We start from the raw sequence: 18,038 nt of genomic DNA, 5'->3' as shown, positions 1-18,038 counted from the left end.
AGATCATTCGGTAAAGGATTTAATAGAACTCAGATTTTTAGCAAGAGTATTGATATAATCAAATGTCTGCAAAACTAACTTGTCATCCGCGCGATAAATCGATTCAAAACCGCGATGCAATATAGCGATGTAAGGAATACCACAATCAATTAAAAAATTTGCAAATAACTTTGCGTTTTCATGAGAGACACTTATGATAATTTTAATTACTGGGTGACGGTTTAGGTACGCTTTCAGGCGGGGAATTTGCAATGCCTCGAGACGAGGCTCTTTTAACGAAACAGAGCTAAATGGTATGTTAACACTATTTTCAATAGCTGCTTTACGATACTCCAGACTGCTGCGAATATCTACAATAGCGGTGTCATCTGGACGGTCACGCAGCATCCGAATCAAATCACACACACTTATTCGTGGATGCAATTCAGTTTGTACCTCTAGAAAATCATTTTCTGTATAATTTAAATCCTGAAATGTATAATATAAATATACAAATTTAACCTCATGACAAAATGAATAGTTTTTTGTTAAATATGATTACATACAAACGTATCTGGACCTTCTTCATGTAATGCATATTTCCGATATGATATACTTTTTGGTGTAAATTGATACATGGCTTCCGAATCTTTCACGCATGATTCAATCACAATATCAGGCAAATCACTAAACAACAAGATACACTCGTTAAAACCCGATAGAATTAATGTACTCTTTAGCTGTTTTAGTATCGCAACACCAATAAATAATGGGTATGAATTATCGCCTAATATAAGTTTATCCCAGAGATGAAAAATTTTGTGAAGCGGGAACACATCTGTTGAAATAAAAAGAATACAAAAATTCTATGTTGAGAATGAATGAAATATTATAAATAATTTTTTGTTGTATGGAATTCAACATTTTCTTCTTCATACGAACAATAAAATCTTTTGTAGAACGCATGGTCTGATCAAGATATTAATTTCTGTTTTAATGTTAAACAGAGTAATGTAATTTGTAATGCAAAAAAAGTTAATAAAAGCAAAAAATAAAAAGCAAATACGTTGTACTTACGACTAAACATAGTTAAAAACCATGGAATGGCATACAGCTCTGGAATAAAATTTATTTGGTAAAGATGTTTAGCTAGAATTGGCTCATGGAAAAAAATTAACTGGAAAAATTTAATTAAATATTCTTTAATGATTGAGGAGTTATCTTTGAGAAAAAAATGATGGAGAAATTTTGGAATAAATTTATACAAACTCAAGAATGCTCGATCTTCGTTATTAAAATTCAAATACAAAAATGGAGCTGTGAGTGAGTCCAATCCTTGCCAATAAACATATTGTGGATGAGCTGCAACCCATGCTTTCAACAAACGTTTCAGTTTTACATGCCCTTCCGGGGAAGATAATAGCTCATTGTACTGGTGGCATCGAGGTATATCCACTTCAATCTGTCGATCGGTATGTGTTGGACTACACTTATCCAATTGTTTATACATTTCGTTGTTCACAACACCGAGAACACATGCCCAAACTTGTCCACGGAATAATGGAGGTACATCTTTAGCAGCGAATGAAAGGAGTACATCATGCGTATGAGGATATCCTTGCAGTAGTGTGTTGAGTAGGACGTTGCGATAGAACTGATAAAAAATGTCTCGTTCGCGAATTACCAAAGGAAGTTCGGTTTCAAAAGTAGACGATTCTAAGTATGAATTCGTCTCATATATTAAAGGAAGATAGTCTTCGTCGGGAATATTTGATAGACGTTCAATCAATGACGAACAGTTGAGAAAAATAACACGATCATCGTAGAGAAAGCCTTGACTTTTTGGCGGAGAGTTGGATTTTCCATTCAGTAGAACCAAACTGTTTCGAACATATAAGAAAAAAAGATTAATTAAAATTTCAAATATAATAAAAAATATTTAACAAACTAGTCGTACTTAGGCAATGGAAGAATCGGGGCTTCGCTTTTAATTAGTCCTTCTTTTTTCAGTTCTTGTTGAACATCTCCTCCAGCTAGTTGCCAAAGATAATATATTTGGTTAAGCGACAATTGCTTTTCGATCAATGTTTCCCGTTTATTTTCGCTGGATTGTTGATCGAACAAACGCATAAAATCAAAAATAGAATTTTCAAGTGCTTCACTAGCTAAAAAACGTTTCCTAGGTGAAATAGTGAGACAATCTTCCACAAAGCGTCGTAGTCCCGTATCCATTACTTTGTATACATCCACACGGTTATGTTCACGAGCAATTTTCTCAAATACATGCTGAGTGTTCACTAGGCTAACAATTTTACGTACTATTTGGGACAGCTTTAGAGATTCCCATAATGTGCAATTTAGAGCCAGTTCGGCGAGAATGATTCCAAGACTCCATACGTCACTTTTAGCATTTTCTCGACTACCTAGTAGCACTTCAGGCGCCATGTATCGTACGTTGCCAATGGGAAAAGACACGTACCGTCCGCCACATGTCATGTAGAAAAGTCCAAAGTTGTGCAATTTGACATCAAAGTCACGATTTACCATTATGATGGAAGGGTCGAGATTTCTACAAACCAACCCACAGTGATTCAGATGTGTCAATGCTTTTAATACTTGATATCCAATGCGGAGAAGTATTTCGTTTTTGTTGTTTTGCCCTATAAATGTTGTAATGAGCGGATTGCCGAAGTACTCCTGAATGATGATAACTCGTTCTAATTAAAAAACAATTTAAAAAGATAATTTATTTGAAAGATGGGAAAACGTTTAAGACAACTTACCATGCTTGTCTCGAACCGCATCTACATATGAGCAGAGATTTTCATGGCTTATAAAATCAGATTTCAGTAGCTGTCCGCGACCAAATATACTGATTGAATTTGGAGTCAAAGGAAGCCCATTTGAGCCACAGCACTCGTCGTTTGGATGCGATTTCGCAAAGAATGTTAATACAGATATACGATGATTTAATATTCCTGAAGCCATGTGAGCGCCGGAAGTTTCAAGAGGATATACGCGACACTGCTACTAAACCTTATTTAAAGATATTCGATTCCACTTTGAAGGAAAAAAAGCTGTATCAACACTGACAAGGAATGGACTAATTTAGTTACAGAAAAACAAAATCATTATTCTTTTTCGAAACTAATAATCACAAAAAACTTCATGTTAAAATGAGTTCGATTCGTTCACAGATAAATAGGATAGAATAACTAAACGAAGAAGAACAAAAGAAGCAGGAAATAATTGCATTTGTAAAGAAGGCTTGCGAAGAACTTGCGTGACAGCCCTGGGATTCTATCAAACTCAGAAAAAACTGAAGCATTTAAATACTAAGCATCAAAACCTCACTAACACTTTGGCTGCCGTTTCACCGAAAAGTGGGTAACGGCAAATTTCGTTGAAGACAATGCAACCCACCGCTGAGCGATTTCTAGATATAAAATATACGGATTGCCACGAATCGCTATATTCTTAAGCGTCACTTGCCCGCATTTGTTTACTAAATAAAAGCAAATACACATACCCAGGCAATCAATTTTTACATTGAAGTCTTCATCGTAGCGAAATCTGGGTGATTTCAGTTTACATATGAATAAATGAGAGATTCAGTCGTATTGCCTGATAGCAATCTCCAAGTAAACGACCACATAAGAATTCATAAAATGACTAAAACAATATTCATAATACAGCATGTCGAACGATTTGGTGTACGTAACTCATGTTGACAGCCACACGCTCGAATTGACAGCAATGCGGTTTTTTTGGCTTCCCAACTTGACAGTCATGCAGTTTTTCGGCTTGCGGCTAGAACAAAACTCGGCTTACTTTCGAGACGAAAATCAACTCGCAATGCAGACGTACTCGGGGATAAAGCTTCTGTCACTTAGGAGCTTTGTAAAAAAAATTACCAAAATAAAAGAGATGTTACGCGAGTTCATTTCTCTGGCTAATACAGATTCATTATTCGCTGTTGTTGTGCACTCACTGGACAATGCTCTTTTTTTTGCGTTACCGCTCTATTTTCTCTCTACCGCTTTCTACACACATTCGTTCTCATACCTAAGAGTCATTTTGACGAAGATCGGTGGTAGCCAGAAAGAGACAAAAGCTCGTTCCTATCTGCTTCTCGCTTTCACAACGCTAGCTGAACTGGAAATTGAGCATGTGTTGAGCATAAATTCAGATAGTTTTGTCAGAGTGTGCGCGTGCTTCCACATTCGGTGGTTGAATGACGCGCTAGCGAAGGGGACTTAGAGAATTTTCAGTCCAAACCAACCACCGCAGTGTGAAAGTGTTGTTCTTGAGGACTTGTCGTTTCTGGGTTAAACTACACAGGTAAGCTTATAAGCATTGTTTTTACACATATCTTTACATCTTCTAATCCATGTTTTCTGATTATATGTTGGCTTCTACGCGATGAGAGAAAAAAATCAACACCATTTATTCGCCGTTTATTAAGCTGTTGAAGAAAACTACCTCTTAGGTGGAATTTGATGCATACCGCCAATTCAAATGCCGCTGAACGATATCTACAAACGCTGGGCAACAGTTGTGCTACCGTGCTACCTAGCAAATTTGAAGCCGTCTCAATGACGCCGCCGTTGCATTCAACCAATTCAGTGGAAGAACCTCACGTGTGTAAACCATGCAGGTAAAAAATGAATAAACGTAAACACTACGCATAACCCAAAATTGCATGTGTTTGAATTAAGGAGAGAGAGAGCGCGACGATCTCTCTAGAATGCGGCGAAGGGCGAATGAAAGAAAAACCACCGCACTAGAAAAAACGAACTGAAAGCAACCACCCGAAAAGGCACGAAGGCGCTCGCGTTTCCCGATCGCGCGATCGAACAAAAGTCGCCTGATCGACCGCATTTTTGCCCGATGGGTACACGTTCATTCTGTGTTTTTTCTTCTCACGCTTGCTGTGAAATATATCCAATGGTTAGATTAATACGTACTTACGATTTCGGTGCACCAGTCCATGCGAAATCTGCTCGTCTATAGCAGATATGTCTATAGGCACCGTTTCTAACCAGGTTTTAAAATACCGATAACAGTCAAATTGTTATGCGTTATTTTATCTGAGATTTAGGCTCCGGAATAGGCACGCAGCAATACAATATTGTAAATTATTCCAGTAACCTCTCCATATTAACACCAACGACGCCCTAAGCGACGCAGGGAGATTATCAATGGTTAGATGGATCTTTCCTTTCCGACATACAAAACATTTTCACATAATTAGCTCATGCGCCGTCATCTAGGCTGGAATCAAATACTGATTGATTTTAGTAGCATATCTACCATCATCGTCAATAGACAAACGGATGGTTCTTTACCCTAGCCGTTGCTGATATCTCTATTGGATGTATCCTACACTGATAAATGATGATATGGTTTATTGATGTTGGGTATGTCCAGTTTGAGCGTATGGAAAATTTTATATATGTGCTCATTTGTGAACGTTGTGACGTTGTATTTTACGAAAAAATAGTATATTTCCATGCTTGTATACTGTATTTCGAACATCGTACGTGTCATTCAGTAGAAAATATATCAGAATATTGAGAATTTCTTCATATCTCGACAGACCAAAATCCAGCTCACACAGCTTATCGTTCCAAAACAGAGTCCCAGTGCGCGTTCAAATAAGAGATAGAGTGAACGCCGTGCGACACTCAATAGCACCGGCCGGTGAGTAAGCTCACTTTTTGGTGAAGTAGTGAAGAGGCAGTGAGGGAAAGCGAGAGCAAAGAGTGGAACGATAGCTTTGATGGTAGCGAGAGGTAGAGTGAGAGTAAACATGATGGCTGATAACTGACAGGGGAATATAAAACAGATAGCAGAAAGAGTGAGATCGCAATATTATACCACGGAAAGTTCTCGTTGGGTAAGTGCACAAAATTTTCGTCGCTTTTATTTTGGTAATTTATTTTACAAAGCTCCGAAGTTGACAGGAGCTTTATCGCCGAGAACGTTCTAGTTATCGCCCGAAAAACCGCGTGGCTGTCAAATTGAGTTATTGGCAGCCTATTGGACATTTGATCGTAAATGATACGTAAACTAGCTTTTTCAATAAATATTATAAATCTTTATTAATTTACGATGTTAGGTTTTCTAAAAATCAAAAAATATTAAGCTTATGTTATTGCTGACAGAAACTCGTGAAAACATCGATTTTCATATATATATATATATATATATATATATATATATATATATATATATATATATATATATATATATATATATATATATATATATATATATATATATATATATATATATATATATATATACATATATATATATATATCTATATATATGAAAATCGATGTTTTCACGAGTTTCTGTCAGCAATAACATAAGCTTAATATTTTTTGATTTTTAGAAAACCTAACATCGTAAATTAATAAAGATTTATAAAGATTATATATAAAGATATATATATATATATATATATATATATATATATATATATATATATATATATATATATATATATATATATATATATATATATATATATATATATATATATATATGCAAATCGATGTTTTCACGAGTTTCTGTCAGCAATAACATAAGCTTAATATTTTTTGATTTTTAGACAACCTAACATCGTAAATTAGTAGAGATTTGTAATATTTATTGAAAAAACTAGTTTGTGTATCATTTAGGATCAAATGTCCAATAGGCTGCCAATATATATGTATATATATATATATATATATATATATATATATATATATATATATATATATATATATATATATATATATATATATATATATATATATATTTAAGAAAATGCAGAGAGTTTTTGATCTATGATCGCTTTTTTGATCACTATTCATAACTCGCTTCTGATCAGCGTTGCAGCCCATGTGTTTATACGCTCAAGTTCACTTCAAAACTGGTTATATTCAAATTCATTTCAAACTTGAAAAGTGATCAGTGCTCTTATTTAAAAATCTTAGGAATAGTTTTGTTATTAGACCATTTGCGAAAAATGCAAAATTAGTAATCACTCCATTGGAAGTTAAAATAAACTCACCTACCAACCAAAAAAGTAATTAAAAATACGGATAGAGTTCGCGTATTTTTCGCACACACGCTGCTTTCGATTTTCTCGAGACGGGGGGATAGAAGATAACGTCTGCCAGTGTGATGGGATAAGTTAAAGTTTGATTTGAGATTGCTATCGAAGCAAGTAAAGCTTATCTGTCTAATATTTCGCAGCGCCTACTAGTGTTGAGGAAGTTTTACCCAATTTCAAAGGGAACTCATGCCGATCGATGCCAACTGATTCTAAACCATGCTTTTCATCTGGATTTGGCCCAAGCATTTCAGAAAAAATTAGCAAATTAGCTTGCTGAAAGGAACATCTCATCTTTATTGAACTCACGCATCTACTATGCTCGGGATTAAAGGGAGAATATAACAATTAAGGCTTGAGGATCGAAAAAATAAATATATGCTCTAACATTCTTTTTCTACTTTAAAAGGGATATTTGATTATAAGAAATGTTCAAATTGGATAAGTTTTTTACAAATATATAGATTATAGAATAGATATATCAAGTGGACATCCAGTTATCTTTATTAAAACCGTTTTTACAATCATCAATTCGATAACGCGTTCTCATCCAGCGTGCTCGGTAACGGTTTTCTATTGCTTAGAACTTAGACTCCAACGCAAGTATCGAGCAACTTCAAGAAAAACGCAAATACCAAGAAAAATACACGTCAACCTCAGCGCGAGCTTCGAGCAACTTCAAGAAAAACGCAAACACCCAGAAAAATACACCAAATGTCTTGCGATATTTCCCCTTCGGGGCTCCGAGCCAAACGACTTGGTCGATTTCGTATGGGCACAACGGAATGTATCTCTCAATAAGCATGTCACTGTTGCCAGGGTATGAACGGGATTTTTTTGATTCTGTTGTTATTGTTATTTATTTGAAGATGGCTTGGCAGTATTTAGATCTTGTTGATTCTAATTATGAGGAAGATTTACAAGAAATTGATCGAGACACCAAGATTCTTCGTTTAGTCTGGGATAAATTTTTGACTCATATCTGAGAAAAAACGAGGAAATTAGCAGATTAATTTACCAGAATTGAAATATATTATTAAAAACTTTACCAGAATTAATAGCTACATTTTTTACTTCATATAATTTTATAATCATACTGTCATATAATTTTATAATCATACTGTCATATAATTTTATAATCCTTTTTACTACGTTTTTTTAAGCATTTCATCGTAAACCTATTGAATGTTAAAATTGGGTTCATTTAAGGGTTCCCGTTAATGGGACTTTTTAGGACAGTATTGACTACCTGGGAATAGTTCTAAAAAGATTATAAAAGAAGATTTTAGTACGACAATTCACAACAGCTATGAGAGATTTTTACATGACAAATATAAATAGACAAAAAGAAAAATTTGTACTTATTTTATTCCTCTGAATTTGAAGGATATGAACTGAATGGTCTGTTTTCTTTTGTTGAAGACTTTCTGGTAGAATTGGTGGGATATGCAAACGCTTGGTGCCATCTAAGTTTTTATTTACATATCGTAATGTCGCATGTGGTTATTGGTAAGTCAAGCTTAACTTACTTCATTTGCACTATGAACGGTTAGCTGGATTGCTTACCGTGATTGAATTTATTGTAGTTTTTTTTATTCGAGACGTGTGATAATAACGGGAAGAATAATTTTACGGTCACAATTTAAGTTTGTTATATAATCGTGAAAGCTATCAATATTTTTCTTTTTAAATGCATTTCATCTTTATACAACTTCATCACCTCATCCATAAAACTTTCGTTTATAAAATTTGTTATTCCGTCTGATTGATTTTTTAATAATATATTTCAATTTTTCGTATGCTGTTTTAGGAGGTGGTACGGGTTTCATCGGCAGACGATTGATTAAAACACTAGTTGCAGATGGTTACGAGGTGACAACAATATCGCGCATGCCTGGCATTAAACACATAAGTTGGCATCAGCTTGAAAAGGATGGTCTACCAAGTGGGACTACAGCCGTAGTCAATTTGGCTGGGCAAAATGTGTTAGATCCAACACGACGATGGACTCCTGGGTTCAAACAAAATGTTTGGAACTCGCGAATTAACACAACTGCCGCCTGTGCCCGAGCCATTGAGAAAGCAACAGTAAAGCCATGTGTTTTTGTCAATATTTCAGGTGTTAGTCACTACATACCTGGAAATGACAGCTATACAGAATTGTCTATAGTTAAAGATTATGATTTCATGTCCCGGCTTTGTATCGAATGGGAACGAGCTGCCAATCTATCAAATAATTCAATTTGCAGAGTCGTGCGTATTAGAAGTGGTGTAGTACTTGGTAGAGAAGGAGGTATGATCCAGTCTTTGATACTACCATTTTGGCTTGGGTTAGGAGGAACTGTAGGAGATGGAAGGCAGGATATGCCTTGGATACATATACAGGATCTTGTAGAAATGATTAAGTTTTCAATCGAAAAACCGGAGATGAGTGGTATACTGAACGGTGTTGCTCCTGAGCTGGCGACAAATGCTGGTTTTACAAAAGCATTTGCTTCAGCACTTGTTAGACCAGCCTTGTTCCCTATACCTATATTTGCACTTAATTTAATTTTTGGCAAAGAACGAGCTGTATTATTGACAACGGGTGCTAAAATTCTGCCAGAGAAGGTACTAAGACATGGATTCAAATATCAATTCCCTCATTTACAGTCAGCTTGCAATGAAGTAGCCCATTTGTTTTGAACGTAATTTGAGATTGTGATACAGTCAAGATAGGCATTGATACATTTTGTAGACTCTAGACTGCGCAAAAGGCACGATTCTATTTCATTATGATTAATAAAATCAAAATGTTGGTGCAAAATCTGTGAAGAAAAAACAAATACCTATTTTATTTTAATACGTATTACACATTAAACATGATATAACTTTCCTCATCGAATACATTGAAAATGATGCAAAACATGTCCAAAGACTCTGAATGAACAACTTTTTTTTCAAGAGCTCAGGGCTTCCGGTTATTCAAGAAACGTCGAGCAACAACACCGCTTACAAAATCTAGTGGTTCTCACAAAATCCCCTGAAGAAGCGCATCAAAGAAGGGAACAAAGTTCGGAAAATCGCTGACAAACACACACACACACACACCCATATATATTATATATTTATATATTATATATATTATATATATATATATATATATATATATATATATATATATATATATATATATATATATTTATATATATATATATAAATATATTTATATAAAATATATATATATATATATATATATATATATATATATATATATATATATATATATATATATATATATATATATATATATATATATAAATAAACATATATATATATATATATATATATATATATATATATATATATACATATATATATATATATATATATATATATATATATATATATATATATATATATATATATATATATATATATATATATATATATATATATATATATATGTATATATATATAATATATATATATATATATATATATATATATATATATATATATATATATATATATACATATAAATATATATATATATATATATATATATATATAATATATATATATATATATATATATATATATATATATATATATATATATATATATATATATATATATATATATATATATATATATATATATATATATATATATATATATATATATATATATATATATACAACCTACAACCGCTTGGCGGTCTTGGCCTGCTCCAGGAGAAACCGGAACCGCTCGCGGTCGAGCGCCGTCGTCTGCCAATCGTTGATCCCGGCCTTTTTGGCGGACGCATCCACGCCATCACTCCATCTCAGTTTGGGCCTACCACGCCTCCTCTGTCCATGTGGGCAGCCTAAAAGGACTTTACGGGCTGGGTCGTCCGGTGCCATTCTAATGACATGACCAGCCCACCGGAGCCTGGCGAGTCTAATTCGCTGCACGACAGTGAGGCTATCGTACAGTTCGTAGAGCTCGTCATTGTATCGGCTCCTCCATTGTCCTTCCACACATACGGGGCCAAAAATCCTTCTGAGCATCTTCCTCTCGAACGCGGCTAAGAGGGTTTCGTCAGTTTTGGACAAGGTCCATGTCTCAGAGGCGTATGTGAGTACTGGAACTATGAGTGTTTTATATAGTTCCAGCTTCAGCCGTCGCGACAGGTATTTTGAGTGGAGAAGTTTCCTCAGGCTGTAGTATGACCGGTTGGCTGCCAGCACCCTTGCGCGTAATTCAACTACTATGCTACTGTTGGTGCTGACTTTTGACCCAAGATAGGTGAAGTTTTGGACGACTTCAAAGGTTCGCTCACCTATCTGTACGTCACCCCTGCGTAGACTCGCATTAGTATTTGTTAGCAGGGCCGCTGACGGTGCCACCATCATTTTGGTTTTTGCCTCGTTAATCTCCAAACCGAGGTTCTCAGCCGCCTGCTCAATCCGTTTGTAAGCCTCTGCTACATAGGAGAGCCGCAAACCAAAGATGTCTATGTCATCAGCGTATGCCAGAATCTGGATTGACTTGTAGAAGATGGTCCCCGAGGTTTCCACTCCTGAGTCTCGGATGGCCCTCTCAAGCGCCAGGTTGAAAAGGAGACAGGCAAGCCCATCGCCCTGGCGCAAACCCTTGGTGGTAGCAAAGGGCCTTGAGAGTTTTCCATCCACCATCACCTGGCATGTGATTCCAAAAGAGCTCATTGCGTCGTAAAGTTTTACCCTGGCTATGCTGTCGTATGCGGCTTTGAAGTCTATGAAGAGATGGAAAGATTGGAGCTGTTGCTCCGCCATCTTCTCCAAGATCTGCCGCATGGTGAAGATCTGGTCAGCGGTTGATTTTCCTTTTCGGAATCCCCTCTGATAGTTTCCCACTATCTCTTCTACGAATGGGACAAGTCTCTCTTGCAAGACTAAGGAGAAGATCTTATAGGCGGTATTCAACACCGTAATACCCCTGTAATTGCTGCACTGTAGCCTGTCTCCTTTCTTGTATATGGGATAGATGATACCAAGATTCCAATCACAAGGTATCGATTCGCTATCCCACACCTCAGTAATTATTTGATGAATTTCGCGTTCAAGTGCTGCACCTCCGTTTTTGATCAGTTCGGCTGATATTCCGTCGGTGCCGGGTGCTTTATTATTCTTCAACCGACGGATTGCTTTTCGGGTTTCGTCCATGCTAGGTGGCAGTAGCATGACATCATCCGCTAGTGGAGCCTCTAGCTGTTCGTTGAACTGATCATTTAGTAATTCATCAAAATACTGAGCCCATCGCGAGAGGACCTCTGGCTGGTAGCTGACCAGATTTCCATCCTTATTTCGACAACAGGTCACCTTAGGTATAAAGGTTTTTCGATGACCTGCTATCTCTTGGTAAAACTTTTTTCCTGGGCCGTATCGCACTCTGATTCCTTGGAGCTCCTGCACTCGTTGTTCTTCCCACTGATGTTTCTTGGTGCGGTGTACTCTTTTTTCTTCTCGTCTGAGCCGTATGTAATTCTCTGCGCATGCCCGCGTTCTATGCCGCTGCTGCATTGCTCGGTATGCGCAGTTCTTACGTTCCGTCACAAGTCTACATTCGTCGTCGAACCAGCCAGATTTGGTGTTGCCCCGACGTGGTGGTAGTGTGGATTTTGCACAGTTCAATATCTTTGTTTTTAGAGCGCTCCACCGTTCGCTCGTAGTGTTGTATGGATTTGCTGGTAATAGAGACTCACCTAAAGCGGATTCGAATGCCTGTTGGACTTTAGCGTCCTTTAGGGGGTCCGTGTTGAGCCGGGCCTGCATTTTTTCCTCATCCCCTTTGTCACGGGGACGGGCGATTCTGCAACGTATCACTAAGCCAACCAGATAGTGATCGGAATCGATGTTGGCTCCTCTATAGGTTCTGACGTTTAACAGGCTCGACTGTCTTCGGCGGCTTATCAGCACGTGGTCGATCTGGTTGGAGGTGGCTCCATCTGGGGACACCCAAGTAGCTTTGTGGATGTCCCGACGCGAAAACTTGGTACTTCCCACAACCAGATTACTTGCTGCTGCAAGTTGGACCAATCTATTACCATTGTCATTACTGTGCTCATGTAGACTATGATCACCAATGTATTGGCGATACATTGGCTCCCTACCGACTTTTGCATTGAAGTCCCCCAAGATGATTTTGAGGTCATGCTTAGGGCACTTATCAATGATTTTTGCGAGGCGGCCGTAGAAAAGGTCCTTCTCCTCTTCGTCTTTGTCTTCGGTAGGGGCGTGAACGTTTATGAGGCTGATGTTGAAGAATTTGCCTCGCATGCGCAGGGTGCATAGCCTATCGTCTATAGCCTTGAAGTCGATGACCTCGGATTTCAGCCGCGGACCCACGGCGAAACCCGTTCCGAGCATATGGTGGCGGTCGTGGCAGCTGTAGTACAAGTGGTACCGTTTTTCACCACGTCTGTTTAGCACACCATTCCCTAGCCATCGTATTTCTTGTAGTGCTACAAGGTTCATGTTCAGTGTGGCTAGGGCGTCATCTAGTTGCTTCAAGGCTCCGGCTCTGTGCAGAGTGCGTACGTTCCATGAGCCCATTATCAATGTCCGGGGGCGTTGCAGGGGTCGGTTGCCGTTGAGTCCAGTTCGAAGGTTCTCCATGATGCTTTTCGTAGTCGTGTTCTTACTCGAGGCAGGGTGACTGGCCCCGCGCTCGAGCCCCCAGTACCTCTGGAGGGCCTCGGAGCAGTTAAGTTTAGCGTCTGGCTGTCCCCCCGACGTTCAGACAGCCCGGTTACCCGCGCTGCCCACCCCCTCCTGTTTAGCCATGCGCCACCATCCGCCCAAGGGGTTGGAACCAGCCCGTTTACCCAAGCTTAGATATACGATGATACATGTTACCGCTCTGCACGTCGGGGACGTGACGGAATAGGAGTTGGAAAGTAGAGCCTGTGTAGCCTTCTAGAGGCGTCGGATCCTAACCCATTAACAGAGCAAATATTTATAACCTAGCAAAAAACTAAAAATGGAAATGAAAATAAAAACTGCCCTAATGAGACGATTGAGGTTAGGTTGCGTCGTTCTGCCGGTTTCGGATAGTTAAATTGATAAAAAGATCAACAAGTCCTTTGCATTTTTTAACATTCTTAAAAATATAACCATGAAATATAATTTAATATAATACAATGTATAAATATAATCATTGCAGGTGTAAATTCATTTTGTGACTTCAGTTGTAAAACTGTAGAGTGTAGATAAGGTTTAATAGATTAAAAACAGTTTTATGCAAGACGATTCGATTCAATAATATCATTTGTATTTTTACCGTTAAATATCGTGTGGTTTAATGGTAAAAATAACTTTTTTCAAAAATAAAAACATGTATTGTTCTACCGGCTATCTGGATTGCGTGAATTCAAAATGTTCGCACTATGAGCGAAATAATAATAGTTCCGAAAATCATCAGCGTTTCAATTATCCGAAACCGGCAGAACGACGGGTAAAAATGTATTTAAGCCTTCGTCCGACAGCATGGGTTGGTTTCTGAGGAAATTGGCGCCTACATGGGATGCAATTTCATACTTTGACAGCATTTAGCCGATATTTTTTGTTTTTAACTAGATCAAATATGTTATAGATCATTTATTCGGTAAAAATGTATTTAAGCCCTCGTCCGACAGCATGGGTTGGTGTCTAAGGAAATTAGCATTGACAGCACTTAGATTGACAGCATTTAGCCGATATTTTTTGTTTTCAACTAGATCAAACATGCTATAGATCATTTATTCAAATACACATTATTCAATTTGACCGATGAAAGTAAAAATTAATTGTAAGAAGAGGAAGGGTGTTGTTGAATGTGTGGAGTTGTTGGTTGGGAGGGAGGGGAACTTATACAAAATATCAACCCCTCCGCCCACCCAACAACCCCCTCACCCACCCAAACCCCCTCCCCACTCATCGAACAACCTGATTGGTGGTTGGGGAGGGAGGTTTATGCAAAATATCAACCCCCCCCCACCAAGCAACTAGACACACGCAACAACCCCCCCCCCTCCACCCACTTAATTTTTACTTTGAACGGTCAAATTGAATAATGTGTATTTGAATAAATGATATATAGCATGTTTGATCTAGTTGAAAACAAAAAATGCTGTCAATCTAAGTGCTGTCAATGCTAATTTCCTCAGACACCAACCCATGCTGTCGGACGAGGGTTTATATACATTTTTACCAAAAATTGTTTAACCTTGGGCTGAGGCCCGCGTGGTAAAGTTTTTGACACAGTATATTTACAGATACTGAGTCAAAAGCCCCTTTTATATCGAGGAATACTGAAGCCGTCGTCTCTCTGTGAGCATGAGCTAACTCTATTTCCGAAACGAGCAATGCGAAACAATCATTAGTACCCTTGCCTTTGTGAAAACCAAATTGGGTGTCGGATAGCAGACCGTTTGATTCGAGCCAGCTGTCCAGACGAAAAAGGATCATTTTTTCTAATAACTTTCGCAAGCAGGAAAGCATCAATATGGGACGATACGATTTATGATCTGATGTCGGTTTTTCAGGTTTTAAGATGATGACTACTTTCACCTCTCTCCATTCTGGTGGGACGGTGTTGCTTTCCAACATAATGTTGTATAAGCGGAGCAGCCGTTTCTTCGCCAGGTCTGGTAGATTATAGAACAATTTGTTCTTTATCTGGTCCAGTCCTGGAGAAATTGTTACTAGAATGGAGGGCAAAGGAGAGCTCTATCATGGTAAAAGGTGAGTCCATAGAAGGATCTCTACCAGGTGCATCTTGATCAAATGGCTGCGCTTGTGCAAAATCTGGGCAGACTTTCTGAGATAATGGTTTCAGCCTGTCATCTGAAAGTTTTCGTGCTGTTTCGCATCCTTTTTGCCATGCTTCCAAGCGAGGTAAGCGTTGTTGAGGGGCTCAAGTTATTGTCGTATTTGCGCCAATAACCCCTCTTTTAGGTTTTAAGCAATTTTTTACACTTTTTCTTTAGATTCCTATTTTGATCGTAAAAGGAAAAGAAATTTTTGCTTCTGAAGAGGCGAAAAGCTCTCTTTTTTGCTGTGATTGCCGCTTGACACTTTTGATCCCATCAAGGAGTGATTGATTTCTTAAAAGCCCTTGCTTGATTATCTGCTCTGGTTTGACAGCAAGAGCACACACGTTTCTGAAGGCAACGAGGTTTTTGTACTCTGTTACCCGAGAGACAATTAGGATATTCGCGAGCACGGCAAAAGGTCATTAGCTCACCATACTTTGTCCAGTCGATATGCCTTGTTAAGTCACAATTAACAGGAGCTACATTGGCTGTGCGAACTCCTCCGATAATTCGAATTTCGATCTTTAGGAGGTCGCTACCGAAAGGGTCTTGGATAACCTTCCAACTTTGGTATTCAAGGCTTGCGTGTATGTACAAAGAGACAGATCTATTGCGCTTTCACGCGCCATAGGCGTAGCTACCCTAGTTGCTTCACCAGAGTTCATATTTGTCAATCTATATTTGTCGAAAAGGTCCCTGATGATTGGTGCTATGCGATCATCTTTATTGCAGCCCCAATCGTATCCATGTGAATTAAAGTCATCAAGGATATAAAATGGCTCATTGAGAGCCATCGCTAACTGGTCGAGATCTTTATCGATCATCTTAGGATCAATCTTGACTTCCAAAGGGATATAAATGGATGCAAGTAATACATCAAGATTCCCTAACTTGGCCTGGATTACGACAGCTTCTACTACTTGCAGTGAGGGAATTGGGAGTCTATAGAAACTGTGACTATTTCTAATGCCTATTCCGACTTTCCCACCGTGCCTAACTTCCCTAACCTTTTTCGATTTTGACGTATCACATTATATCCGTGGAAGGAAATTTTTATGTCAGGGTTAAGCCAAGTTTCACTAGGGGCAAATACGTCGCAATTGTATTGGCCCAATAAAACATTAAAAGAATCTATTTTTCCAATAAAACTTCTACAGTTCCATTGTAGTATGATGGCCATTTCCCTGTTTAGTCGTCTAGACGAATCATCATACTAAGACATGGCCAAATTGCGAGCCATTGGCTGATGAATCCTTTCAGGATCGGGATTGCCTAACGTAACATTCCTGAGAGAAGCTCAGGGATATTAAAAGAGTCAAGCAGTGATTCCAGCATCTCAGTGAGACTAGGAATTGTCTGCTTGGGGAAGGGTCTTGGAGTTTTGGGAAGCGCGGGATTGGAGGGTGCCTTGAGTTTTCGAGTAGGGAGGGGAGAGAATTCGACGTCAATGTTTGACGTTGGCTTGAAGCTCGTAGATGGGGAGGAGCTTCATCGGTTTGACAACGGCGTGCCAGTTGGGGAGAGGATTTTTTTTTCGGCTTTTTAACCGCTTTTCTGAGAGAAGCCTTACTCAATCTCTTTACTCCCGTAAGGCCTCTGTACTATCATCCTCAAAGAGGGATAAGGAGTCGCACTGATTTGTCGACACAACTGCTGCCGATCTGACGGCCTCCGCAAAAGTACCATGAGCACGCTGGATTACAGTCCTCTGTGTTCCGCCTGTTTTCTGCGGTAGACAGGACAAGAGGTGATGTCGTGCCAATTTTCTTTGCAGTGTGGACACTTTTGAGCGGAGGACTGACAGTCCATGGTCCTGTGGCCACCCTTGCATTTTTACAGGAGACTTTGTTCGAGCAGTATGGGTCAGAGTGCCCGATCTGGCCACACTTATCGCATGTAGCGATCTTGGGGATATACGGTCGGCGGATAGGCACGCGGAGCCCCTCGATACAAAGAGCCTGAGGGAGAATGGTTCCTTCAAAGGTTATTCGGAGAGAGTATAGTTTCTTCACCTCAAGTACCTTCACTCGATGCGCGGTCTGGGCTTGGAATACCCTCTGTTCGTACTTTAGGATATCCTGTAATGGGTATTCGAGGTCATCGACAACGGCTACGACCTCCACCAACCTACCTGGGATGTATACCCGGTAG

At 38.5% G+C, this 18,038-nt stretch overlaps 2 protein-coding genes across 2 annotated transcripts; one reads left to right on the top strand and one right to left on the bottom strand.

The window, feature by feature from the left end:
• Nucleotides 1–687: 687 nt before the first annotated feature.
• On the bottom strand, nt 688–2,526 carry LOC128729033 (TBC domain-containing protein kinase-like protein). The gene is given in 4 exon segments (XM_053822680.1): nt 688–722; nt 725–817; nt 1,057–1,859; nt 2,459–2,526. Coding segments are annotated over 4 exon segments (999 nt in total).
• A 5,961-nt stretch (nt 2,527–8,487) lies between these two features.
• On the top strand, nt 8,488–9,879 carry LOC128728728 (epimerase family protein SDR39U1). Its single transcript, XM_053822368.1, has 2 exons — nt 8,488–8,596; nt 8,898–9,879. The coding sequence occupies exons 1-2, from the start codon at nt 8,578–8,580 to the stop codon at nt 9,770–9,772; spliced, it is 894 nt and encodes a 297-aa protein (XP_053678343.1). The 5' UTR covers nt 8,488–8,577; the 3' UTR covers nt 9,773–9,879.
• Nucleotides 9,880–18,038: the final 8,159 nt, after the last annotated feature.

The sequence above is a fragment of the Anopheles nili genome, chromosome X (genome assembly GCF_943737925.1).
Source record: "Anopheles nili chromosome X, idAnoNiliSN_F5_01, whole genome shotgun sequence".
Taxonomy (NCBI): domain Eukaryota; kingdom Metazoa; phylum Arthropoda; class Insecta; order Diptera; family Culicidae; genus Anopheles; species Anopheles nili.
Note: the sequence above shows the minus strand (reverse complement) of the source record. Positions and strands in the feature narration are given on the sequence as shown.